Source organism: Daucus carota, chromosome 3, assembly GCF_001625215.2.
Source record: "Daucus carota subsp. sativus chromosome 3, DH1 v3.0, whole genome shotgun sequence".
In the NCBI taxonomy this organism is placed as follows: Eukaryota; Viridiplantae; Streptophyta; class Magnoliopsida; order Apiales; family Apiaceae; genus Daucus; species Daucus carota.
This window is the reverse complement of record NC_030383.2, coordinates 40005958-40033769: the sequence shown is the minus strand read 5'-3', so window position 1 is coordinate 40033769 and position 27812 is coordinate 40005958. Positions and strand designations below refer to the sequence as shown.

Sequence of the window (27812 nt, the reverse complement as noted above, 5' to 3'; positions counted from 1 at the left end):
TTCAAATAATCCATAAATACCCTCAACTCCGTTAGCTCCGTTAGAGGACATTTGACGGGAGCCAAAGTTTTAAAAGGCGGAGGCGAACTCCAGCCACACTTTTGTAATTTTTAAAGTTCGGCCACAAACTTACAAATCGGTGTAAACTTCAGCCACACTCTTGAAATTTACTCATATTTTAACATTATGTTTAGATTCGACTAAAAATCAAATTTTTGATATTTCTAAATCAACCTTCAATTATTAAGTTTAATCTTATAATGTAATTTGTAGGCAGTGTTCTAAAAGTCGGCGATTAATCGGGATTAATCGCCGATTAATCGTTGTTCGGTCGGTCACCGTCTCGATTAAGCGTTAATCGGTGAAAAAATCGTTTTTTCTGAAAATCGGGATTAATCGGTCAAAAGTCGGGATTAATCGGAAAAAATCGGTCAAAAATCGGTGAATTTAAAAAAATTTAAAAAAAAGTGAAAAAATTTTAAAATTTTAAATTTAATTTTAAATAAAATAAAAGGCACCGAAAGACAAAACACATAAATTAAATTTGTTTTTATTACCTTTCACTCTTTTAATATTAACTTCCAAACTCTAATTACTTAAATTTGCAATATATATTCCTTAGCAGATTGAATCAAATATATGAGATGACTAGGCTTGTATATGTATATAAAGGCATGTTTTGGGTTATAAAAAATCATTACTCTTTTGATTTTATATGATTATAAATTTATACTATATATAATTTTATAAATATATATATATATATATAATTTAAAAATAATATTAAATTGATTACGATTAATGATCCGATTAATCACTCCGATTAATCTCCGATTATCCGATTAATCGCTGGACGGTGCCCTCACCGACTAAGTCCGATTCCCGCTTTTTACAACACTGTTTGTAGGTAACTAAAAAGTAATATATTTTTCAACATATAAAAATATCTCTATATTAATTATTTGAAACATAGAAGTGTGTAGAGGCGTGTGAGATATGCTGATACTGTAAAAAGTGTTTCGTTCTCACTTCATTTTCAAATGACATAAAGATCATTAATTATATTTAGAAAATTTCTTCAGAGATGTTCTATATCGATCCATCACTGTTTGGATTGATTTAGTACTGATTAACTAATGATTAGGTAAAAAATATTTCTGGAAAAGTAGATCAAAAATGCTCAATTATAAAAGGAAAAAAATAATATTATCAGCTTAAACGAAAACTCATGAAAAGCTATATATGAAAATTTTAAAACTGAAAATTTAACTTTTCTAAAAAAGGGTATTTACAAAAATGACGTGTTTTGTAATAAATATTATACAAACATATACTGCGCTACCGTTATTTGCTATATTATTATTAAATAGATACTGATTTGTGATAACTGTTTTAATTTTATAAGATTATAAATTTATAATATAGATAAATAATTATATATAATTTAAAATAAATATTATATCAAATAATCATTTAATTACTTTCTTTATTTAGGTCATTATTCCACTACCTGCGCAGTAAGTTTTTTTAATAGTAAATTATAGTTTCGACGTGCAACTCTGTCTGAACCAGTTATGCTGTCTTTGTTATGTATATAAATCAATTATGCATTTATAAATTGAATTTTGAATCAAGATCTAATTAGCCTGCAATTTCATTTCATATAACCTTTAATCTATGTTATTACAATAATACACTACTGCTTTTATCTATTGTTTGAAGCAACTCTGTCAGTCAGAACATGGATTAAACTGCATCACTGCATGCTAGAGAAAGAGAATGGTTTTGTCATTCATACAACACCATAGCTAAGGACACAACTTGTTGTTTGTTGTTTGTTGGTTTTAGTTTCTACCTATGAGATTAAAAATCCAATAGGATTATTCTTGTTTTGACCCACAAAGACATAAAAAATAAAAGGAACTCTATATATAAATATAGGAGGAGATTTGTTAAATATAAGCAAGAGAGAAAATAGGCAAAGGAGAGAAATTGAGTGAAAATTCGTAGGTAATTTTCTGGTTGCGCTGGCTGCCTTGTTTTTGCATTTTCCGGAGTTCCAACGGCCGGATCGTCCTGAATTTCGGACAGCATCTTCCTAACACCGATATCTAAATTCTGAACGGTGAAGATCGGATTCGGAGGTGTATTTGAGGGGCTGGGCAATAGCTTTCGGAGCCACAGAGAGGTTGAACCTAGCCGTGGGTCTTTGTTCTCTTGTTGTCTTATTTGGTTCCATACTTCTTGACGAGTTATTTCAAGAGTGTGAAGGTGATTGTATTCCTCTAGTTTTATCAAGAGAAGAACTTGGTGTATTACCCATATAATTTATCATAGTGAATTGTTTGGGTGGACTACGGTCCCGTGGTTTTTACTCCTTTCATTGAGAGGTTTTCCACGTATAATTCTTGGTGTCTTGTTTATTGTTTATTGTTGTTTTACTTGTTTGTTTCATCGAAGGTTCATACGAGTAAGGATAAGTATTGTCCAACGAAGGTTAATTCCGCGCTTAGCAGTTGCTGTTGTGGTCACTTTTTTCCCATCATTGCTCACTTGCCTTGCTCCGGCGGGTCTGAAATTTGCGAGCCCTGGTCAAAATCAGTTTTCGGGATCCTAAACTACATATATTCCGCATATTTCACACATTAGAATGTGAAAGATTGGAAAATTTGTGATCCTTAAGTGTTGGGGACCTGGGACAAGTCTTGTCCGCTTATAGTCCGAGTCACTCAACGACATCAATTTCGTAAGCGAAATATTCATCAAATATAGAATAATTGTATTTGCAAAAACATTTTGGTGTTGGATCAAGTTGCATACCTGCGCTGAACTCGAAAACGAGAATGACAGTAAGAATAGCCCAGATGGAGTACTGACTCATGTCACTGAGCGGTTCCTTGAAGAAGATGAGAAGTGACACCAGAGCAAGAGCCAGCCCCATCTTAGCTGCAAATATCACTTTTCTCGGATCAGACCTGCCCATTTTATTGATTTTGAGTGCAACATCTCCAACATCATTCTTTAAGTACTTGATCACCTCGTCGCAGAGATTCTTAAACCAAGTGAATCTGGACTGCTGCGGATAGAATCTGCCAGAACCCAAGTCAGAGTAGCTTCTGCACAACGCCCTTCCTTTACTTCTTTCCAGAAAACCATGCTTCAAAGATCCACTATGTCCTGCCATTGCTCATACAACTAGTATTCTTTACAAGTTACAACTCGTTCTACACACATGCATGCATGAAATTAAACCACTTGAACAACATATATGACACCGACCAGCGACCAGTAATGCTCTAGAACTAGAGGAGGAAACGGAACCTCAGTACGGATAACACTTAACAGATACTCGTATTTGTTATTATAAGAAATGGTAATGTTTTATGGAACTGGTGCCCAAACAGAACAAACCAGCAAGGGCCCAGGAGTCTCCATTTGTGAGCTGGCCGGACACTCCTCTCCTGTATGCATCTCACTCGTCGCTGTCTGGAGAGGAATGATTGCCGGATAATACACAGAGTGATGAAGATTTCTAATCATCTGGGGGCCTTACATCTTCTCTATCCATATATCTCAACTAATTGCGGAGTAGATGAAAAATTCGCGGTCCCGTGTATAAGGAGTAGGGCTGTGATTCAAAGCTGAGGATCGCATCCTCGTGCAACAGATGCATAATAATTGTGTTGGATAAATTTTCCAACTCGATGGTTTCAGCTAATTGATGATACTGATCAGAAACAAGAATAGAGTACACCTAAACCTCTGACTGCAGTGAATTCAGATTGAAATATAAGGCTTGATCAAGGATTGAAGCTCCAACTGATCACTATAATTGCATGACTCAGCTCAATAAGAAAGATTGGATTTCAAACCTTTTTAAAAAGCCGATCTGCATTTCAACTTGTGTTGGACTTGAAAACATTTATGTTACTGTTATTCTATTGCAGATTGTGGTCCATGCTTCATAATAAGAAAACCATGGCAGAAACTGACATCCGACCATACTTAGATAAACCGGTAATATAAATCCATAGCATCTAATATCTCATCACACCACACTGACAACGTTATAGACATGAAAGGGGTCTTATTCTGCTGCGGTACATATTTATATGACATACTAAATCAGAATTCTTAAAAAGACTATGTTACTATCATAGTTCTTTGACAGTCTTCTGACCAACACATGTCAACATCTTTACTTTCCAGATTAGTTATCTGGAAGTGGCTTGTCCAAATCCTCCATTGGGCGGAAGAAGGCCTTCTGCTCCAACACAGACTCTGCACTTGCTCCGTACGGCGAGGTGTTTGAGCCTGCATCTGGGTTCTCCTCGCTAGCCGGGCCAAACACACCTGTTTTCGGGTGGGGAGCCCAGTAGTGGTCAGATTGGCGCTGAGTCACTTCGTCCGGGACAAATGCTGGACGAACGTGATCATCAACGTTCTTATCATACACAGACTGATGCACTGCCCTCCTGCATAAAGTTGAATAATATAAAACACAAACCCAAGACAAATAGCATTCTTTTCCGGAACATGTTTATCTAGTAAACACAACAAATTAACCGAACCCGTGTAGCCGAAGATTCTTAACATCAAGGCAAGTAGGCAACACATAAACTGTCGTCATTTTTTCCAAATTTACAATAGATAGTCTCCTGTTTGCTTTCATAAATTGATACTAAATGGTTGAAGGATTTGATTAAGTAGTAAAATACCATTAAATAAACAGAGCATCTAGGAATCTCATAGGAAATATGCTGTTATGGATTAATAATACCAGCAGAGCACAGTCATGAATCCACTTTCCCCATAAGTCTATAACAAATGTCAGGACAGAAAAGGCCATCAAACTCTAAAATACTACTACTACTGCTACTAACTTTTGAAAGATTGTTAGGTGGTGCCCAAAGACTACAATAATTGATAAACAAACAGGCATTTCAATAATATACATTAGTCAACAAGATTAAGATTAATAAAGACCCTGGATCCCCGAAATGATCCGGAATCTCCCCACGTAAACATGGTCTTACATAATTTACAAGTAGATAAGGGTCGAAGATTGTGTGCATTTAGAGCATACACGGATCTTTACTATTTAGGTAGTCAAAATCTGAGGAAGCATCTAGATAAGATTAGTGATCATAGTTTGAAAAAAAATAGGCTTCAAGATTTGAAGTTAAGCAATACCAGCAATGTCTGTAACTTTTACTTGAAGTCTAGAACAATAACCTGTAAATCCCCTCAGCTAACAATCATATTATAACTTACGTTACAAATCAAAGGCAAGGATCTAACTTCACAAACACTAATAATCATATTATCGTTTTTATATTAGTAGCTGAAAAAAGAGAGGATAAGATTGGGGTGGGGTGGGGACCATCCTCCCATACAAGGTAATTTACCAAAACAACCCTCCAAATACAAGCATAATTACCAAAACAACCCTTGAAATGTAAATAGCTCGAATCTGGATGAGGCTAAAAATGTAAAAACACAAATGGGCACACCCACAGAGTACGGAGAAAGCAATTGTTAATGCGGAAGTACCAAGGCAGGGAAAATCAGGCATCCATCTGCCTTTATCTTTTTCATTCTCCGTTTCACAGAAATCGAACTTAAAATCGTTCATCACAAATGACACCGATTTATTTAAAAAAATTATTCGGTTAACGAGTTTATCCGTTTCATCGGAATTTACAACCCCAGCTTAATGCTGTAAAAATCACTAGTAACTTTCATCTTGACACTGCAAGTGCAACTGTAAAAAAAAGTTATTACCTGGTGGTGAGGGAGAGTGGTTTGGTCGGATCGGCGCGGATCTGGCCGATGAAACGCTTGCCGGCACCGATGAGTCCTCGAGCTTGTGAATTAGCAGCGGCCATACAAAGATATAAGTAAGTTTTAGAGAGAGAAATGGTGGATAAGTAGAGAGAGAAAAACAAAGAGGGAGTGATATTGCTATTGTTCCCTGCACACATTTCTTGCCTATTTATATACTTAAGTAAACACCACATCCACATGTAGGTAGGAGCATAATTTATGTCTCCGTCTAGTCTACGTTACTATCTGTCTCTCTTTACCCTGTTTCTACCTACTCGGCTTCCATTTCTTTTAACGTCTGCCGTTAAGTTTTTTACTGCTACTCAAATTTACAGTACTTGTTTTTTATTGCAATATGTTATATGCCGAATATTCGTTTTTCTTTCTAAATCAAATTTTAATTGTCTCGGTGTGTTACACTTTTAACTTAATTTGGACAATATGTACTCTAATATTTTTATAAAGTATAATTTTATAATCTATATTAAAAAAGAATTTTATACTTTTTATTCAACAAAAAGAATAGTAAAAATAAACTATAATATTATGATTTACCCCAAATATATATAATTAAGGGGGACGGAGGGAATACTAAGTGTTAGACAAATATATTAATATGATTTTAGTGCTAAGTTTCTATTAGAAATATAGAAATACAATATTTTAATATGTTAGTGACCCTCAATTTGTCAAAAAACACATAACTATTACAAATTTATCTGATATTTTTTTTTGAAAATATATTGCAATAATCTAATTTACTATACTATGTATATGTTTTGCCTCTTTGGTTTGATGTCTTGATTAAACCTTATGGTAGATATCAAGAGAGTTCATAAACTCAAATATATATTAAATATTATATGTGCAAATTATGTAATGAGAAAAGCTAAGATATACAGCAGACAAAGTCACCGAATATTCGAGGATCTAAACAGACACTAGATGCCATATGATCTCCTGTTAGGCCCCTATTTATATTATAAATACTTATAATACTATTTGTTCAAGCGGTTCTATTTATAATTTTAAATGTACAGAAATTACAATGTTTTGCATATTCACATTGCAATAATCCGTCACAAAGATGGCACAAGGCACGCATCGGATAAGAAAGAAACATGATCAATGATCATGGCATAAACTTTGTGTGACCATTATATCCTTTTTGATAAGGACTTCTTGTTCCACACGTATTAAACGCGGGCTTCCTTCACCACCCTGACGTGTAATCTAGTAGACAAATTGTTCAACGTTGTATACGTATCTTTGTTGAAATATGTAGCAAGGATTTTAGAATATTTTAGGGGCTTCAAGTATACATGGATGATAGGTAGCTATATATATTCGTTATTGTTTATAATTTTATAAATGTATTATTATAAAATATATTTATAATTTCTACAAACTCTTTTATATTAAAATACTTTTGTATAATAATTCAATTAGATTTTATTAAATTTTTGTTTTAAAAGATTATAGTTGTTAACGTGATGATTTTAGTTTAAGGACGATATAAAATCATACATATCAATTTTAGATGGATAAAATTGACTATTATTAGTGATCTCACTATACATTATATAAACACATATATTTAAATATTTGTGATTAAAATAATAAATAACAAATTTATTATTTATGTAGATTCGTATGCAATTTTTTGATTCATGAGTTTTTCTTCGGTCAGAGATCTATAATTACCTAAATATACAGATGCATAGCCCATCAATTATATATGTGTAGATATATCATCAATTAAATAAAAATATATAATATGATTTTTTTAAATAAAAATCAATCAAGTAAAAAAGTCTGAACAAGAATAATTGGATATTGAGAATGGTTCAGAGGTGGGTGGCCTCGATCCACCATCAAGCTGCATGGGAATGAAACCTAAGCGGGGAGAACGGATATGGGTTTGGTGAGGTTTTTGGATAAAACAGAAATCGTATGTAGTCGGTTTTAATAATTAAAAATCTCAACCGCAATTTTATTGTCGTTTTCGGTTTCGATTTTAAAAGCTCGGTTCGATTTATAACGTTTCGATTTTGGTTAAAAAATTGCATGGCAAAAAATTATTTTACATTAATAATCAAAACTTATAAAAAAAATTATGCATCATCCAAAGTTCAAACGAACCGAAAGCATAAAAATCAGAACCGGCCAAATTGTAAGGCCTGAATCCAGGCGTTGAAAAGCTCCATTATAAAATCTACTGGACCCTACGCATCTCTAACCGTAATCCAAATATTTAAATTTATGAAGTGTATTCGATTGAGATTTTAATGAATTATTTTTAGTGCATAAATTTTAATGGATTGTATGTGATTTTGATTTTGTGCGGATTCTTGATAAAATGTGGCAGAGTTGATATGATTTAAGCACAATACTTCAAAATCCCATTGGTTTTGGTGGGATTTCAAAAAATTTAAAATACATTGAAAATGCCACAAAATCCATCATTTTATGAAATCCAAACAAATCCATCAGCATTTGAATACCATCATATTTTAATGGATTTTAAACAATCTCAATTGAATACCATCGGATTTTAAAGTATAATCTAAAATCCCAATTGAATACCACCAAATTTTGTAGCATAATTTATGGGGAAAATAAATTTTTTTGTCACTTAACTTATTGTGCTTTTAGAAATTTACCACCCAACTAATTTTTTTTTCCTTTTCATCACTAATGTTAGGTTTGGATTTTTTTGTAACTACCAACTTAGGTTCGGATTTGATTACTAGCATTATGATAATTTTTTTATCACTAAACTTATTGCGTCTTTAGATACTAACCACTTAACTATAATATTTTTTATATTACTCACTAATGTCAGGTTAAACTTTTTTTTTTTTTTGTCATTGAAGTTAGGTTCGGATTTGATTATTAGCATTACATTTTCTGTGTAGCATTATTAAAATATAGTGGTAGTTGCATTTGTCAAAAAAAATATAGTGGTAATCCGTAATGTTTTGTTGATTTGATATATGTTTGTATTTTTATATATAGTACTTTTTATGTCTCGAAGGTCGTTTATCTTGGGTGATAAGAATTTTAAACGCATTTTATGACTTTTAAAAGATGTAGTTTCTTCCGAATGAAAATTCAGCGTTTAAATTTTTACACACAAATATAAGTTATGATAATGTTTCATAAGAGTCTTAAATAAGTGCTAAGCAGTAGAAAAAATTGTAAACTAATGAGAGGGAAGGAGGGAGTAATAATCTATGTATATTATAAATCCTGAACAGTGCCACGTCATCAATGCCACATATTTCAAAAAAAAGTCCACCTCAATGCCACATATTTTAGATTTTGCCATGTCATTATAATTTTCCTTATTTATTTAAACGTATCAGAATAATCAATCACATATCTTTGAATTCCTAAAATTGAGCGTAATCAATGACTGACAATTATATTAAATTTTGAATGGTAATGCAATAACTACATTCCATAATCATAGCATTTTTTGAATGTTAAATTTGTACGGAACTAATTAAAATTGAAGAAGGTAATTATATTGAATATACTGCCACAATTGTTAAGCTTATCATGTATCATATAACTACGCTTTAACTATATTAACTTATTAACTTATATATAAATAAATGAAGTGCTTAAAAATTGAAATTGAAATTTATAATTATATTTTTATTTAATATTTAATATCTGAAAGTCGTCTAAAATTTAGCTATGTTACAAATATGTTGCTTTTTAATTTTTGAAATAATATATATTACATTTTCTAACATAGTGATATAAGTATTATAAAAAGTATTTTTATAAAAATATTACGTCATTAATTAGTATGTATTAAGCATTTTATGTAGGTCAACTTAATCATAGTAGATATGTACTATTATTTAGAGACAACCATCGGGTCGATCGAAACGGGTTTCGTAAATTCCAAAATCGAATCCAAACTATATTATAAATCCTGAACAATACCAAATCAACAATGTCACATATTTCAAAATAAAAAGTCCAAGTCAATGGCATCTATTTTAAATTTTGTCATGTCATATAATATTTCATATTTATTTTAGACCAATCAGATGTCCTAAGATTCCTAAAATTGTGCGTAATCAATGGGTCGGTCGAAATGGTTTCACAAATACCAAAATCGAACCCAAATTATATTATAAATCCTGAACAGTGCCAAATCATCAACGCCACATATTTCAAAAAAAAGTCCACGACAAAAACACCTATTTTAAATTTTGACGTGTCATGTCATATCATATTTCATATTTATTTTAGACCAATCACATGTTCTAAAAATCTTAAAATTGGACGTAATCAATGACTGACAATTATATTAAATTTTGAATGGTAATGCAATAACTACTTCCATGTATCATAGCATTTTTTGAATTTTGAATTTGTACACAACTAATGAAAATTGAAGAAGATAATTATATTGAATATACTGTCACAATTTTTAAGCTTATCATGTATCATATAACTAAGAGTTAATTATATTAATTTATATATAAATAAAGTGTTTAAAAATTAAAATTGAAATATATAATTATATTTTTATTTAATATTTAATATCCAGGAGTCGTCTAATATTTAGCTATGTCACAAATATATCAATTTTTAATTTTGGGAATAATATATATTAAAATTTCTAACATAGTGATATAGATATTATAAAAAGTATTTTTATAAATTTTAATATTACGGTGAGTATCAATTTACTATTATAATACTAGATTTAAAATTTATTTGAAAAAGTGATATAAAAATACTGAAAAGTTGGAAACGTGGAAGGCTTATTTATCAACACTCAAATTTGAAATGAAAAATGAATTCTGAAATGTTAAGAAAACGACTAGGACAGTGAATTTTTATAATATATTTTTCAAAATTATGATTTAGGACAATATAATTAATGAGGGGTGCTCTAACATATAGGGGTCTCCTAGAATTTATTTAATTCCTATTTGATCATTTATTTGAATATATAAAAAGTTAGTTCATATAATAAAAAATAATAAAATTCACATAACATCGTGTGAATGTTTATTTCAACCTAAAATTTTATTATTCTTGCTTATTTCACAGAAGTCTTTATTTTTAGAAAAGAATATAATTTCTTTTAATAATTAGTACTTATGTGATATTTGATACTTGTTATTTCAGAAAAATAATATCTGTTTTTAGGAGGAAAATATTATTTTTTGAACAAGGAAAAATAATTCAATAATAAAAAGTCATACGGCATCTACATACATGATCGAAATTGAACAAACGCATAATAATATCGTTGTTGAATCCTTCCATCTTGGATGGGCAACCAAACGATTTTTTGAAAAGATATATACATATTGTAATCCTCCAACTGTTGTTTTGAGCAATCGACCATAGATGTATCACCATAATAACCTTCATCACCGAATCACACCATGAAAATCAACACCATCAAAATCCTGCAGATCTGAAATCCCGGACATGACGAACAGTAAAGAAAATCAAAATCAAACTCTCACACAAGAAGAGACCAAACAAAACCCAAATAAATTAGGAACTTATTGAACAAAAGCAAAAGATGATCAAAAACTGTTAAAAAGAAGAAAAGATTGGGACTTTCTACCGGTAAGGGCAAACCCAGCAGTGATCCAAAGATCCAAATTTGGGGCAAATTATCCCAAATTCTCCTCCAGCAGTGATCCAAAAAGTGATCCAAATTTGGATCAGTGAAAAGTACTGATCCAAATTTGGATCACCACTGTTCACTGATTCAAATTTGGATCACCTACTTTATTATAAAATAATGATTTTGTTATTTCTATATCTTTCATTTATCGAGTTTAAAATGAATTTATGATTATTAATATTTAATTAATAATAGTTTAGAATTAATAATTAATAAAATTAATGTTTTAGTAAAAAATTAGAATAATAGGAAAGCAAATTTTATTGAAATTAAAAAAAGAGTACATTACATGCATAAAATAAAAAGTGCATAAAATGCATAAAATAAGATTACCAATACCGGGAAATGACTAGAAAACAGTACAATAAATATAAAATTTGATTTAGTCGAACCAATTATTTTTGTTTCCATAATCAATTTATTGTCCGTAGCTATTCATATCATATGGAAATCCTTGAGCTTCATCTTCATTTTTCCTTGATTTTGAGATACTTTGATCGATTTATAAAAAAATAATTAAATTAATCAATAAAATATAATATGGGTAGTTAATAATGATTAAATTTAAGATTAAATAGTTTAATATACAATTTATGTAATATAATATACAAAAAAGAATTTGGATCACGCTGCTGGAGTTGGTCAGAAATTTGGATCAGAATTTGGATCAGTTGGTGATCCAAATTTGGATTTTTGGATCACAACTGCTGGAGATGACCTAAAAGCCGATGAAGCCCCTCAGATTATAGAGGCGGCTACTTCAAGAATAGAGAGAAAAGAGAGAATAGGGTTTGAGCTATTAGCTATAAAATATTATTGTAAAATCATCTTCAATTATCACAACTTCTTAGGTAAAAACTATCATATTTTTGTGACTGAAATATGGCATTTAAGTTTAAAAGCTATCCTAAATTTGACAAAAACTATCGTTATCTTTGTGAGGGCGTCTTTCAACATGACGGGATACAAAATAATATTGCAGTTGAATTACATTATTCTGTGATCTGGGCAAATGCTTTCGAGCCACCGACTGACGGCCCGTAGTAGTTAACGTTAACTACACAAGTCCCTGTCTAAGCATGATGTGACCACAGCATCAACCGATACAAATTTTAAATTTACTAGAATATGACAGAAAAATTATTCAAAGACTTTTGTTACATGCGTGCAAAAAAATAATTTAATTTGATAATTCTTATAGCCGACGGGTATCGATCCTGATAACATATCTCTTCTTATATCTGGATGGTTTTGACCTAGGCCACTTTTATCCTTCGACAGCAATTTCCCTTCTTCTTTTTTTTTTTTTTGTGAAAGATTTCGATTTTTTATCAAACTTAATCGTAATTTTTTAAAAGTAAAATTGTAGGTGATTTAGTAATTAATCGGAAACAAAATTTTAGACCCTAATTCGGCATTTATTCTAGGAAAACATGTTTGTGGCTCAATTAGAGCTGAGCAGTTGCTGTTTTTTAGTCTTTGGATACAATTTATAAGTTAATTAAGGTTGTTAGGGGCTGTATATTCCACATTTGGTGGACAAAAATTTATTAAGGATTCTTAGATCATCAGGCAATAAGTGGTGCTCCGTTTTATATATTATTCATCTTATTTGATACATGTGATCAAAAATTATAATCAGTTGGAGATTCCAATCCATGAAGAAGATCACAAATCGTGGTAATAGTATTTCATTTTGTATTTGAGTAATAAATCATGTTATACAAAGTTGACAAAAACTTAATTAAGATGCATACCGTCCTGTCCTGTAACTAACGCATCAATTAGCCGTCATCTACTTGTAACATTTGTTTATGCACTGGATTTCAAACACAATTAATGATCGAAAATGAGATAATTAGAGGATGAAACATAAGTTTTTTTCTTTTGTGAACTAATTAGTAATTATCCTACGGTTGCATCCCTTCATACTTAGAGCAGTCTGACCCTGACGGTCTCCGCTTTGGTTACCTCGTGGAGCAAATAAAATCTCCCCAAATCACACCTCTTCCTGCAATTGTGGTCAATCTCGCTGCCACTTTAGTTGCCGCCCCTACGCACCAATATGTGATCGGGGTAAGCGATGGTAAGATATAGGGCGGCTTTGCCGGTTTGGATTGGAAGGGCTGGTGTAATATCCCACGTCAGTTAGCTAAAAAAGTATTTGGATATTTATAGGCACAAGCAAATAACTAATGGATACCAATTTACTATCACTTTTGGGCCGATTTGTGATGGGTTGTTGGGTCCGATATGCATCTAGTTGTGGGTTTGAGATGTTATAAATGATATCAGCGCTCTATCCGGCCAGAAGTGCAAAGGCATTGCCCGGATTTCGTAAGTTTGATTGTCGGCTCGACGAGGACGTCGAGCATATAAGAGGGGGTGTTTGTAACATCCCACATCGTTTAGCTAAAAGAGTATTTGGGTCTTTATAAGAACAAGGAAATATCTAATGTATACCGATTTGCTAGAACTTTTGGGCCGACCTATGGTGGGTTGTTGGGTCCAGTATGCATCTAGTTGTGGGTTTGGGATGTCATAGATGGCTTCGCCGTCTGATCGTTTTTTGAGGTTGGTTTGGAGCCCTTCGGGCAACCAACCAAACCCAGCACATCAAATTCCATAACGATCAACACCTTGGAGTATGGTTGATCGGAAGGCTCGCTAGACCAGCAGAGGGATATAGAAGGAATGAAGTAATCAAAGAGGAAGTTATTGGCAACATCTGACCTTTGGAATTTAGATGATATTATTTTTTGATAGTTAGTATATTGAAATTTAGCTAGACCCCTACCAACCACGTGTATACCTAACTGTGTTGGATAGATAAAACAGTGGGCTAACATGTATGAGGTATGATGGCGCGCCATCTAATTCCTATGATGGAAGGGACGCGACTCTTGATTACACAACGCCTGTGTAGGGGAAGAACTGATTCCACGCCTGAGGCATGGGGTGCGTCTTTGAGGGCACTATTTTGGGAAAATGATATTCCGACAAGATGTATATTGAAGACAATCCTTTTTGGAATATGAAGATTACCCCTCCGGGAGATACGAAGATCATCCTTCCGAGCGATATGAAGACCTAGACTCCCGGATCCCATCCGGGGTGATCTACAATCCTCAATCATGTATTCTGTCGGGTTGTCCTCGTGCAGGGGCTTGAGGTGATGATGATTCTTATTGAAGGTCCTCCAGGATGGTATGAAGAACGATCACATATCTGGCTTCTGTATTCTGGTGGGTAGCATCATTAGGAGATTGAGATGATCGTATATCCCGATTTTTTTTTTTGGGGGGGGGGGGACCTTACCTAACACTCTAGTGAGGTTGTCCTCACCTGGGGGTAAGCGCTCGTCTTTACACCTTAAGGATGGTCATAACTATACCAGACGACTCCTTCCATGATACAAAAAATAGCAGTTAAATTTATCTCCTATAGTGAGGGATAATATCGTATCCATGATGTACTTGGGTTAGGAGTCTGGTAGTTGGCCTCAGGGCTAGTCCTTAGCGGAGTAAGACTCTCCTTCCGAGCATATTGGAACCGCCTTGGCAGAGGACTCCTCAAGACCTTGGAAGACTAATAGATAAGTCACCACCTTCGTTGTGGACTTATCTAGGCCTACTTCTAATCGAATTAGGTATCCTGATCTCCAAGAACTACGCACGACTTGATCCCCTATAAATATAGGGGTACGTAGGCAAATTAGGGGGACAATTATTGTTTCTACTTTAACTTGATAAAATTTCGGATTTATGGGAGAGTTGGCGCAACAATCATTGTTTCGACTATAACTAGAGTTTCAGAAGCTAGAATTTAGTGATTTTATAGCTCACATGAAGATAACCAAATTTTCTACAATTTGGAAGCAATTTATTAATCTATATTCAAGTGAAGAAGCAAATAAAAAGGTCTGGACAACCAAGTTTTTTATGATAAAGAGCTGGATTTCCATCTTTTAAGGTGCGCCCATAGGTAAAGCTTTGTGCCACAATATCTTGTTCTATTATTGTGGTTGTTTTGTGTTTCAGCAAGAGAGAGTCATGTAGATGAAGGTTTTAAGAACTTTCAAAGGATACATGCATTATGGAAGGGTGGGCTCATCCAGCCAGTATTCATAATATAGGAGATGATTGCCTCCTTATTGGTGTTCACTTGTGGTAAGGGTGTCCCTTTAAATCTTGAAAACTAAACTATCATATAGAAGCGCAGTTCCATATATTATTGAAAGACGCGCCTCCCTTTGAAAAGGCAGACCCAAAGGTAAAATCTCACTTTGAATTCTCATATTATTATCAATAGTATTGTTGTGGCTTAAGCATTTGCAAGAGGGTGGTCCCGTCAATATCTTCTGAAAAGGAGCATCGTCTCTTATAAAGATGTGCCCATATAAATTCATTCTTAAGAAAATCTTTTAAGTATTCTTGAGTGCTACACTATAAGGGCGCGCCCCTCAACTTTGTAGAAACAAAAGGAGTAAAAGGAAGAGTTTCAAGTGGAATAGGGATGCACATTCTCATATGAATATTATGATAACTACAAGTAGTCACACTTTCTGCTAACAGGGCGCACTTTTAGGTAAAAAAATATTATTTATTCTATACATTCATTTGTCTACTTAAGATTTTATCGGAAGCAAATTATGGGACCAAGGTGTTAAAGTTTTAAGGTGCGCCTCCTTATAACAGAGAGCGTCCTCAGATAATGATAGATGCGTTAATTACTTAATGCGATTGTTAGGATTTATGGGTGATAGATATTAGTCAACTTAACATTTTATTTACTTAGTTTATTCTAAGTAGAGCATATTGTCACAACCAGGGTATGTCTATGTAGCTTCACAATAACTTTCATGTAATAAATATGCAATTGGAAGAAATTCATTCATTTGTTCAAGCCTCAAGTCACACAGAGGAATGACAACAAGAATAAAGGGAAGTTACTATCACCTGGTTGATAGTAGAGCTACAAAAGACAGCTAGTTGTAGGTCATGACAGATAGTTTATATCCGATAGAAACATTGGCGGAAGCTTCGAAGACGTCAAGTTCATTCTGCATGAGATCAAAGCTTAGATTTCCTGACAGCAACATCTACAGGGAATCATACTGTCACCAAAGTCTATTGCCTGACAGCAAGCGTTGGTGTCTCAAAGATACTGGCTTCGGAGATACGGTTTGGATTTGAATCTTCATCAAGTCAAACCTTGTGATAGATAAAGATGTTCAAAACTCAGGGATGCTGCAGAAGTTTGTTTGTAGCACACCTGTAAAGACTACGACAGAAGCTCAATAGTTAACAAGACAAGGATCGCTGATTCAAGGAGATGTCAAGTCATTGTCTACCGTGATTCGATAAGCTCAAAATAGAATGATTTCATGTTGCTTTTTATTCTATGTAATCTCAATATAATTAACAATTTAGGAAAGTCACATGGGCTGCATTTTGTTGGTAGCTGCAAAGTAGAGTTTGCTTTATAGTCCTACAGGACCCGTGTTAATAGTGATGTTTTGATCGCTAGTGTTATAGGAAAACATCCCTCATTCTATTAAAATTTGTTGAGAGAAAGCATATTGTAACTCTTGAGAGAACTGAAACTCAAGAAACACTTTCTTGAAGTTGTAGCAACACAGCAAAATAAATAATTTATTTATTTTGTGAAGTAATCTTTTGTGTTCTTCAAGTTTACATTTCATACTAATGATAAACTTTAATCTTTTATTTATTGTTGAAATTAAGATTCAAATTTATCAGTATTGTATTCAACCCCCCTTATGCAATACTTTCAAGGACCAACAACTAGTATCAGAGCAGGTCAAGTTGTTCTCATATTCTTGTAAACAAATCTAAGATCATGTCAAATATGCAGAAGTCTAACAGTATCAAGATACTCGTGTTAGAAAAAAAAAATTACAACATCTGGGAAAAAAAGATTATGCTGTTTATCAAAGTCTCAAACCATCTTTATCCTGGTTTGTTGGAAAATGGCCCATTCATTTCATAGAAAGAAGTTCCAATATCCATAGAAGGTGGAAAATCATTCCCGCTCACTAGGTAGCCAAAAAACCCACTGAGTGGACTGATACTGAGAAATAAAAAGTGGATCTAGATGATCATCTACAGTTTATTGAGCTGGAATCTCTCACAATAACAAAGTCATGTGTGGAAATGTTATTACCTGCAACTCAGTCTTGAGATGTGGAAAAAGATTGACCAGCTGTGTGAATGAAGTGAAGAAGTGAGAGAGAACCAGAAGCAAATTTTAGTTTCTCTGTATGAAGCTCTCATGGCTAAACCAGGAGAAGAACTGACAATCATGTTTGAAAGATTTAACAAGATTTATAACAGGAAGGAAGTCAATCTTAAGTTCTTGCTTACTCTACCAGATCATTTGGAAAGAAGAGTGACTGACACTAGAGAAGCAATAAATCTAAACAATGTATCTTTGAAAACATTGTATGGTGCCCTGAAGTCATAGGAGTTAGAATACTTCAAAAAGAGAGCTATACAATCTGGACAGAAGAACAAGATGGCTAACATGTCAAATGCTCTCATAGTTCAGGACCCAAGGATCATTTAACAAGGTGAACCAAGTAAACTCTTCCAGCAAAGCCAAGTACCTACTCTAAAAATTGAGAAAGTAAAGGACGAAGAATTAAAAAAAAAGTTTTAATACATAAAAATAAATTAGCACTGATTATCTTCATTAAATAATGCAATTACTCCATGCGTCCCATTCATTTATATACATTACTTTTTGGCCGCTTATTAAGACACTTTTAAAAGTATTGTTTCATAATATATTTTCTTAAATTATTTTTTTCCTAAATAAAAGTTTGATGTTTAAACTCTTATTCAAAATTTTTTTTAAAAAAACATAGTAGAACTATATTTTATAGGAGTATCAAAATGCGTGCAAACAGTAAACGTATACAATTCACCGGGACGGAGGGAGTAAATATATTAGAACGATATTTAATATACACATCAGTAATTATATTGTTTGTTATAAAAAAATTTAGGTAACCCAAAATCATTTCCATATATTATTTGATAATATTTAATTAGTTTCACTTAGATTAATAATAATAGATCTCATGTGTGCGAACATATCACTTAATTAAAGGGTTAATTATCTAATTGGACACTCTTCATACTAATATATCATCTGGGCATTCTCGAATTTTCGGTGTCATTTGAAACACCGTTTTCATAAATTGTATCAGTCTTAAAAATAAAACGTTAAATTCGAAAACAAATCGACATTTTAAGAAGTGTTACCTAACACAGTAGGTTATAGAGATTATGTAAGTAAAATTAATTGAATTACTGCATCCAAAAAATGGGTAAAATTGGTGGTGGAAGAGATGTGTTATGAAGAAGCCTAATAATCCATATATACCATTTTTTGGACGCAGAAATTCAATTAATCGTACCTACATAATCTATATAGCATACTGTGTTAAATCCCCATGAGTAACACTTCTCCAACTGTCTATTTGTTTTTGAATTTAGCTTCTTTTTTTTAAGACTGATACAATTTCTGAAAAATAGTGTTTCAAACGAGATCGAAAATTCGAGAGTGCCCCGGATGATATATTGGTGTGAAGTGAGAGTCCAATCAGATAATTAACCCCTTAATTAAATTAAATCATTTGTGACATCATTTTTTTAAGAAAAGATTTAGAACATACATAAAGCTTCCTTTGTTATAATGTTATTATGGCAAACAACTTATATATTTGAGGAGAATGAAGACTTTTGTCTCGATTATGATACAATTCCACCTACATTTATTTATTTAATCATTTTACAATAATTTAATTAATCAATTAATTTTTGGAAATAAATATAGATTATTTTTTAAAATTTTAATATATGATGTTTTAATTTATGCCACATATTTTTAGGTAATTTAACCGTACTGTTAAAATTATTATCTTTTGAATTTTTATATAAATAAAAATATATAACGACATTAGTAATTCATAAAAAAAACAAATGAATTATTTATTATATGATTAAATTACTTTAATTATGTATTAAAAATTAAAATAATCATATATTATAATAATAGGCAATATTTAATCTAAGCTCCCAGGGTGTCAATACTCTCAGTCCCGGCAGGATATACACGTTCATTGTTTGCACGTATTTCAAAACTCTTATAAAATATAGTTTTATAAGTATGCTTTTATAAAAATTTAAGTGTCAAATCTTTTTCAGAAAAATTTTAAAAATCTTTTGTAGAATCAATATACTTATATAAAGGAAAAACGAGGGGCGTGTAAGTGGCGCCTCCCACATCGCTCCGTTCTATTTTTCTAATTTTCTGGAATTTTTGGATGAAAAATATCAAAAAATAGAACAACCTTTTTTAATTGCGGATATATTAGAAGCAAGTTTCTGAATTTGATTTTGTTTCAAATTATTTATGGAATATAGTAGCTTGAAAGTTTTAATCTGATTTTGTTTCAAATTATTTAATTATAATATTTGTTTTGTTCATCCAACATGTTTATTGTTGTTAATTTTTATATGATTCACTTTGTATACAGAAAAATATTATTCATGCATTATCAATTTGCTCCGTTCAAGCAACTTTTAAGTAAATGTTGTTTATACAGTATTAAAAAATAAAGGTTGTTACAAGCAAGGGTAGTTATAGACCGTTATCTCACAAATTTAAGTTAAATGTTTTTGTGCACAACTAATCCAAAAAAATTGGAGGAAGGTGACAATGTAAGAACATGATTACTTTTCAAAAAAAAAAAACAAATAAAACTAAGATTCATCATGCTTTAAATTTTTAATTACGTGTATAAATTTGTTTTCAGTTTTCCACCATGAATTATAATTCAATTTTGCAATTTTATATATTAGTATTGGTATTACATTAAGATTTTTATAATACAAATTTATTTAATCCTACAAATATTAATTTTGAAACATTAATATACTTTTTGTAGACTGTTACAAAATTATTTTATTCTACAAATATTAATATTAAATTATTAATATAATTTTTATAGGCCGCCGCAGGCCCTCAACGCGCGGCTTATCAACTAGTTTTATTCCAAGAGAATGTTAGAAAACGTATAAAAAATATTATATAGAATTGAATGGAAATACCGAGAGTACGAAGTGTCAATTGAGATTGAGAGGCTTTTGATTTGGGCCCCCACTCTTGAACTCAAAGATAGATAGACACACATGTATAGTGCCCACACGCACATTAAAAGTACTTGCACCATTTCTCAGCAGTTTCCTCTGTTTTTGGAAGGTTCACAATTAATTTGCATTAAAATAAGGATTTCACATAAAGGTGGCGTATCTTTACAGAAAAGCTTATTACACATTTACTGTTCTTTCTATTCCTTTTTTCTTTTTCACATAATTATTCATCTTTTAAAGAAAGCAAAAAGGATAGGGGAGCGCAGTGAAGATGGAGAGAAAAGCTGTAGTGGTGTGTGTAGCTGTGGGCTTCCTTGGTTTGGTTGCTGCTTCTTTGGGCTTTGCTGCAGAAGCCAAGAGGATTAAGGTTAATATTTTAACTTTGTTTTATGTTTTTTGTCTTTAATTGTCTGGACTCATTTAGATCTTTGCTCAAGTACAAAGGGTTCTCTTATTACTTGCTAATTGTTATGTGTAGTCTGGTTTATCTTTTTTGGATGATCATAGATGGTTCTTTAGTTGTGTGGTCTAAAGGGTTCTTCTTATTAAATGCAAAAATTAACAAAAAATGTTTGTGTTAAGTTTGTGAAGATGGAGATAAGTTAGGTGCAGTAAGATGCCATCACTCTAACCAGATATTCTTTAATTGTGCATTTTGGTCGGTTGGCTAGCTGGAATTAGATGAGAGTTGGGAAAGAAATTAGATGGGGAACAGAAGAGTAATAGAAATTTAGGGAGACTATTACATAGGCAGAATAAAATGAGGCGATCCAGGTAAAGACAGAAAGAAGAAATGTTAGCATAATTTGGAATCAGATGATATTAGGAAAAGATGTAAATGTAAATGCAAATAGGTTAGCTCCCTAAGGCTGCGTTCACTTGGATGGAATGGAATGGAGGGAGAATATGAATTTCGTACTATAACATGATGTTGATCGGAGAAGATGTCTATAATTTTCATTTCTTCAATCATTCCATTACTACTATTCTAACTAGAATTCTAACCCAAATGTTTTGAAAGGAATGCTCATTCCATTTCTACATCATGTTTCCTTACAATCTTTATCAAAAGAAATTTAAACCTATTCATATATAGTCACTATTATCTCATATTTTCTTCTTTCTCCACAAAACTTCACCCCCAAAACCATTGAAATCACACCCATTATGTTCCTACCAATCAAACAAAATTGTGTTCCCATGATTTACAAATATGTTTCAATTACTTGATGTGGTGAAAGGCTTAGCATTTGGTAGTTTAACGACCAGTTGGCATGGATGAACATAGTTCATGCCAAAGCCAGAGCCAACCTTTTTGAGTCCTGTTTGTTGTTCCTTTCAGCTGAAGACTGGGACAACTTGTTTTGAATATTGTTTTAACTTTACTTTGGTAAATTCCCTAATTATAACGATTACTATTGTTCGATAATATAATTATGAGGGAAAAAGAAAATTGATAATTGGTGGAAGCACAGAAGTTATAGTTAATTGGTAATAACATGCACAGTGATAGTTACAACTTACTTCACAGTTTCTAGTAAGTGGCTGATGTATGGCCTGATATCAGTTTTAGCGTACATGAAACTTTTACACCTTAACTACTAACTTGGACTTGACATTTTAGAGTTCCTTACCAATATTTGAACTCAGCTGCACATTTTGATTTATATTATGACAGATGAAAACTGCTTTATATATCTGGTTACGATATTCATATCACTCTAGATCGATCTACGTTCTCTCCAAGTAGATACTGGTTTGACTATTTGCGTGAAGTACATACTTCTTTTAATGCCTCAGCTGAGTGCCAACTGTCAAAGTCTGTATTAGTGGTCGATGGGTAGGATTCACATTGCATATCGACTTGAATGTGGGTATTCCGTGGTCATGTGCCGATCATTTGTGGCACTAAGCTTGAAATATGAGAGGCAACTTAGGAATTCTTCAAATGATGGAGTTTTTCTTTTGCTTCGGGGCTTAAGGTGGTTTGGTAACCCAACCCTTAGAATCATGACAGGAGTGATACTTAAATGATCGACAAGAACATGGGTTTTGTAATGGTTTGGGTCGGTTATGGTTTCAATATTCTGAAAATCGAAAAATAGTGACTTGATCGGTTTTGTCTTTTATACTGACTGGTATAACGAACAGTCAAATAGATAATCAAACCACTTGTTATACCTGAACCGCTCTAAAATGTTATAATATATGTTTTTTATTTATTGGGGACCCATATTTAAATTAATAAAGCTGTAATTACATATGTGAAATGATTAAAAACTTGTGTTTTTTGTATAACTTTGTACTCGTGTCCTGATTAATTACTTTATGAACAAATTATGTTATTATGCACTTTTTCACAAGATTATTTTTCTTTACTAATTATTTGCAAGTATATAAGTTCTTTATAATTCCTCAAAAAAAAAAAAAAAAAAAAGTTCTTTATAATTCCAGCTGTTTGAAACCAAACCTTTATAATTGGGTACTTGGTTTTGGTACTAATGATTATGGTTATGGTAATAGTTTGTCGGATTGCAACTCCGTAATATTTGGTTTGGATTGTTTTGTCTTCCAAACCCGACCAAACCATGCCGATGCTCACCCATAGCCACCACGACGTTAACTCTTCCTCTTTGATGGAACACCAAAATTATATATTCACTCTGTCCAATCCATTTCTTTACACTTTCCTTTTTGAGATGTTCTTCTCAATTCTTTACATTTCAAAACTCATTAAAAATGATAAACTTCTACAGTCTAAATACTAATCCCAGCCACTACTTTCATCCACCTTCTCCAACCTTTCAGTTAAATATTAATCGGTCCCACCACTTTACCCACTTTTCTTACTCTTTAACACTACTTTATATATTTTTCTTGATCTCCGTGCCCAGCAAAGAATTGTGTTGGACGGAGGGAGTAATAAATTTAGATAATAATGTGAATAATCTAACTAGAGATGTTCAAAAAATCTGAAATCTGAAATCCGATCCGATCCGATCTGGAAAAAAATCTGAAAAACCCGATCCGAAAAAAACCCGGTCTGGCCCGGCCCGGTCCGAGGGCCTAAAACAGGCCTAGTATTTTCAAAAAAACCCGGATAAAATCCGGATTTTTGGAAAATCCGGGCTTTTTATAACTAAACCAGGCCAAGTATTTTTAGAAAAATCCGGCCCGGCCTGGCCCGATTTTTAAAAAAGCCCGGCCCGATCTGGTTTCAAAAAAATCCGGATTTTTTTGGCCCGGTCTGGATCTGGCCCGAACAGATCTTTTGTGCATCTCTAAATCTAACCACAAAACTAAAATAGACCCTTCAGTAACAACCTAACAACAGTAGTGTTTTCTAGGGACATCACAATCTTTTTCAACCTCTGATCACTTCCTGCTTTATCGAATTAGATAAATAATCAACTGTTTTTATGTTGATGGTTGTCTAATCATTCATTTTTGCTATATTTAGTCTTGTATATTAATTTCAAAAAACAATTAATATATTATTGTTACTTGTTGATCTCTCGTCATTTAAATGCATTTCTATTCTCATTAATATCCATATATCAAAAAAATTTCTTCTTGTAGTTTAGTTCCCTAGCTTTAATAAAGCATAGGCCTCAGCATCTTATGCGTAGGTTCCAAAAGGGTGCTGTGACTTGTGTCTTAGTACACCTTTTACCTTAGATAAAATCGGTCCATGTGAATCTTGAATTCGAGCATCACATGCCAGTCTTATATTTAAAAGAAGACCTTGATTGGGTTGACTAAGGTCTGAACAGTTACTCAACTTTTATCAATTGTTTTGTTGTTTGGTAATTGTTGTATTGACTAGCCCACCAACTTGAGCCATCCTCATTTTTCACCTCTATGTGCTTGTGATCAGCTGGTCACACCTTTAGTAGTAAACCGAAATACTGAATGACTGAGTGCTAGGTGGTCAATATATTATCAGGAGAACATCTTATTGAGTAGTTCCCGAACTTCTTAACATTCTGTCGTGACTACATTTGTTTGATCTTTCTCGAGGCCAATGACAATTTCTTACTATTCTGTCACCACTTTTCTTTTGTTATTTTAATCCTTTTGCTTTTACCTTTGCAAGATGGTTAATTTTTTTTGTTATTTAAGCAGCCTTTTCCTCTGAAGTAGACAAATGTTTGTCCTTTTAAATTTTCCGTCCGAGATTTTATATGATTGAATTGTTGATATTATATTTTTGATTATATGACAGGGATCTCAGGTTCAATTTAATTCTCCTGATGAGTGTGTATACCCCAGGAGTCCAGCCCTAGCGCTAGGATTAATTGCAGCTCTGGCTCTTATGATAGCTCAGGTTATCATCAATGTTGCAACCGGTTGTATTTGCTGTAGAAGTGGACCTCATCAATTAAACTCAAACTGGACGTTATCTCTGATTTGCTTTGTAGTCTCCTGGTAATCATCCAAATTTTTTCTGATAGTATGCAAGTGAACTTCTAGTCCAGGAATTCAGCGGTCGATCTCACCGTCCTTTAATCATATGGTTTAGCCAGAGTTTAATTTCTGATGTTCCTAACAAGAAAATGTGTTTATACAGAAGAAATGACAAACCAAAACAATTACTCTGGCTGATCTTGTTTTATCGATTCCACTGATTTTCTTTTTCTTTCTAACATTGTTCACTTAAGACAGTTCAAGAGCTTGACTGTCACTTTCAACTGTCATTATGCAGGTTCACATTTGTTATAGCATTCCTTCTATTGCTTACCGGTGCAGCACTTAATGATCAACATGGTGAAGAGAACATGTACTTCGGCAACTACTATTGTTATGTTGTGAAACCAGGAGTATTTGCAGGAGCCGCTGTATTGTCCCTTGCAAGTGTTGTTCTTGGTATTATTTATTATGTAACCATAACTTCCACAAAGACGGGAACTGATCCTTGGGCTGGGCAGGCTGCTCCTAATCAACCTGGTATTGCCATGGGACAACCCCAATTTCCCCAACATGTTGCACAGGATCCTGTATTTGTACATGAAGACACCTATATGAGGCGGCAATTTACTTAAGTATTTGTCGGCATGCTATATGATAATGCAAAAAGCCGTCTATGTGCAGCCCTAAAAGGTTGGATCGTTGCCAGCTTCGTCTAGCTGTGAACATTATCGTAAGCAATAGATTATGTATTTTAGAATATGTTTGCAATGCAACATCTCTGTTAGCTTTAATCATCTCCCTCCCCCTTTGCGCTTCCATGCTATTACAGTTTGACCCTTGGCGATTTGTTTTGTATACCAATTCATCGCCAATTTTGTTATGGGTAAATGTGTGATACATATAATGTGTGTGACCATCTAAGCAATCAGTGGAGAATTCTTATTGTTAATGTTAATAACATTGAAGTTAAACGGACATATATATATATATATTTGATGTTTTTGTTTCGAGTAAACAATACAAAAGTGGCCTTCTTAGATCAGAAAATCAATGCTAATGCATATTTGACAATGGTCTCGGGACTCTGTGTAGCATCAACTTCATATATTCCCTCTGAACTGTCAATCTGAAGCAAATCTAGTTGAGATTGCAAGAGCTTAAGCGGCATGAAATGCTTACCCTCTGCTGCTCTTTTCTCTAATCGAGCAGCAAGCACGTCAGCCTGAACATTCAACAGAATAAACTTTACAGCACAAGCATAGCAACTTGGTCTGTAATTTGGATCAGCAGATCTTAAAATATCTCTGTAATGCTTTTGCAGCGCAGAACACCCGAGTACCACGCTTTTTCCGCCGACTAGGCTTGTTCTGAGGCAATCTCGTAGAGTTTCAAGCCATGGTATCCGGTCTTCTTCTGATAAAGGAATCCCTTTCTTCATCTTTTCTACAACACAACACCAAAATCCAAGATTAAAAAGAGTAAGAAGAACTTCAATAGCAGAGTGATTATTGGTACATGACTCAACTCTTTGGATTTATAAAACTACACCTTTGTTTGATTGTGAATGGTAGTCATCAGCATCAAGAAAGCTACAATTTATGGCTTCTGCTAACATCTTGCCTATGGTCCTGTCAAATTCAGATGCATAACCTTAGTAAACACAGAAGCTTATAATCTACACTCTAGACTCTTTTTCAAATTAACTTGCTTTAAGAATAATAGAGTGCAGACCGTTTGAGTTAACTTAAAAAAAAGCGACTTTTTGCTTATAGTGCAGACCATTTGGGTTAGGTTAAAAGAAGTGACTTCTTTCTTAAACTAAAAAAGTGGAGTAGAAGTGAGAAATGAGTTAAGACTTATAAGTTATTAAGCTGTTTCGAACAAAAGTAAAAGCCGTGAAACAAAAGCTAACATTCTTCACTTTTTATAAGTTTTTCTAGCTTTTTTACTCAACCGTGTGTGGTAATAGCGGGAGCTATTTTGAAGCTCCTGCTTCTTGTAAACAAACAGGCACAAACGTGTATGATAATTGCTGAGATTGTTGCATAGATGCAAAATACATGAATGAACAAACTAGGTAAGCATGCTTACGATTTCCCAGCACCACTGACACCCATAATCACAATAGCAATCCCTGTAAAACGATATACATAAACACGGTAGAATCAAGTGGATAAAGAAATCAAGGAGACGGAGAAAAGAGGGAGTATAACCTTTAGTATGAGTTGCCATGGCTTGGCAGATTAGAAAGCTGTAATCGATAATGAATTAAGTTAAAGCTGAAGATGCGAGTTGATGCTATACAAGAAAATAGCAGAAGCGCCCTACAGGATGTATGAAAAACAATGTGATGAGTAATGACAAAGTTATAGCAAGCAAACGCTGATTCTAACACAATGTTGGCATGACTTGATGAATCAAATGAATGAAATACGGCAGGAAATTAAGAGATCACCATCACCGATCTGTTTTTGATCGTCTTGGGTCTTCCAGAGATGATATATGTATTATATGTATTATAGCAGCAAAGTAAGCCTGAAATTGGTAGGGAAATAATGAAATACTTACCGAAAGAGACTGAAATGTTGGTCCACTACAGGAGCAGGCTGAAACAAAGAGGCGTAATCAATCTACCTTGTCAACCCCTTGAACCAATCATCCTCTCACATTTGGAGTTCATGGCACCCGTTTGGCCGATACTATGACTTACGAGTTCCCGT

The 27812-nt window shown here is 33.1% G+C and overlaps 3 protein-coding genes across 8 annotated transcripts; 1 reads left to right on the top strand and 2 right to left on the bottom strand.

The window, feature by feature from the left end:
- Positions 1-3965: 3965 nt before the first annotated feature.
- Positions 3966-6018, bottom strand: LOC108214191 (late embryogenesis abundant protein At5g17165). The gene is made up of 2 exons (XM_017386035.2): positions 5785-6018; positions 3966-4475 (listed from the first exon to the last, which is right to left on the bottom strand). Exons 1-2 carry the CDS (start codon positions 5982-5984, stop codon positions 4211-4213), a joined length of 465 nt encoding a protein of 154 aa, XP_017241524.1. The 5' UTR covers positions 5985-6018; the 3' UTR covers positions 3966-4210.
- A 14803-nt stretch (positions 6019-20821) lies between these two features.
- Positions 20822-25883, top strand: LOC108214362 (protein VASCULATURE COMPLEXITY AND CONNECTIVITY). The gene is made up of 3 exons (XM_017386319.2): positions 20822-21049; positions 24908-25110; positions 25388-25883. The coding sequence occupies exons 1-3, from the start codon at positions 20954-20956 to the stop codon at positions 25722-25724; spliced, it is 636 nt and encodes a 211-aa protein (XP_017241808.1). The 5' UTR covers positions 20822-20953; the 3' UTR covers positions 25725-25883.
- Positions 25884-26028: 145 nt separating this feature from the next.
- LOC108214363 (gluconokinase) lies at positions 26029-27812 on the bottom strand. Of its 6 annotated transcripts, none has more exons than XM_017386321.2 (5): positions 27661-27812; positions 27306-27416; positions 27184-27226; positions 26641-26720; positions 26029-26535 (listed from the first exon to the last, which is right to left on the bottom strand). In XM_017386321.2, exons 2-5 carry the CDS (start codon positions 27322-27324, stop codon positions 26132-26134), a joined length of 546 nt encoding a protein of 181 aa, XP_017241810.1. In that variant the 5' UTR covers positions 27325-27416; positions 27661-27812; the 3' UTR covers positions 26029-26131. The 6 variants fall into 6 exon arrangements, with proteins under 6 accessions (XP_017241810.1, XP_017241811.1, XP_017241809.1 ...); XM_017386322.2 differs by having other exon boundaries at positions 27306-27343; positions 27661-27780; XM_017386320.2 differs by lacking the exon at positions 27661-27812 and adding an exon at positions 27548-27653.

Bases quoted from the DNA above. Each gene is read 5' to 3' on its own strand.
- LOC108214191 (XM_017386035.2), bottom strand. From the start codon at position 5,984: ATGTGTGCAGGGAACAATAGCAATATCACTCCCTCTTTGTTTTTCTCT. The intron at 4,476-5,784 runs GTAATAACTTTT...AACTTTATGCAG, and splicing joins CCACTCTCCCTCACCACCAG to GAGGGCAGTGCATCAGTCTG.
- LOC108214363 (XM_017386321.2), bottom strand. The intron at 26,721-27,183 runs GTAAGCATGCTT...TGAATTTGACAG, and splicing joins GTCAGTGGTGCTGGGAAATC to GACCATAGGCAAGATGTTAG. The intron at 26,536-26,640 runs GTGTAGTTTTAT...GTTGTGTTGTAG, and splicing joins CCATTCACAATCAAACAAAG to AAAAGATGAAGAAAGGGATT.
- LOC108214362 (XM_017386319.2), top strand. From the start codon at position 20,954: ATGGAGAGAAAAGCTGTAGTGGTGTGTGTAGCTGTGGGCTTCCTTGGT. The intron at 21,050-24,907 runs GTTAATATTTTA...ATTATATGACAG, and splicing joins CAGAAGCCAAGAGGATTAAG to GGATCTCAGGTTCAATTTAA. The intron at 25,111-25,387 runs GTAATCATCCAA...GTCATTATGCAG, and splicing joins ATTTGCTTTGTAGTCTCCTG to GTTCACATTTGTTATAGCAT.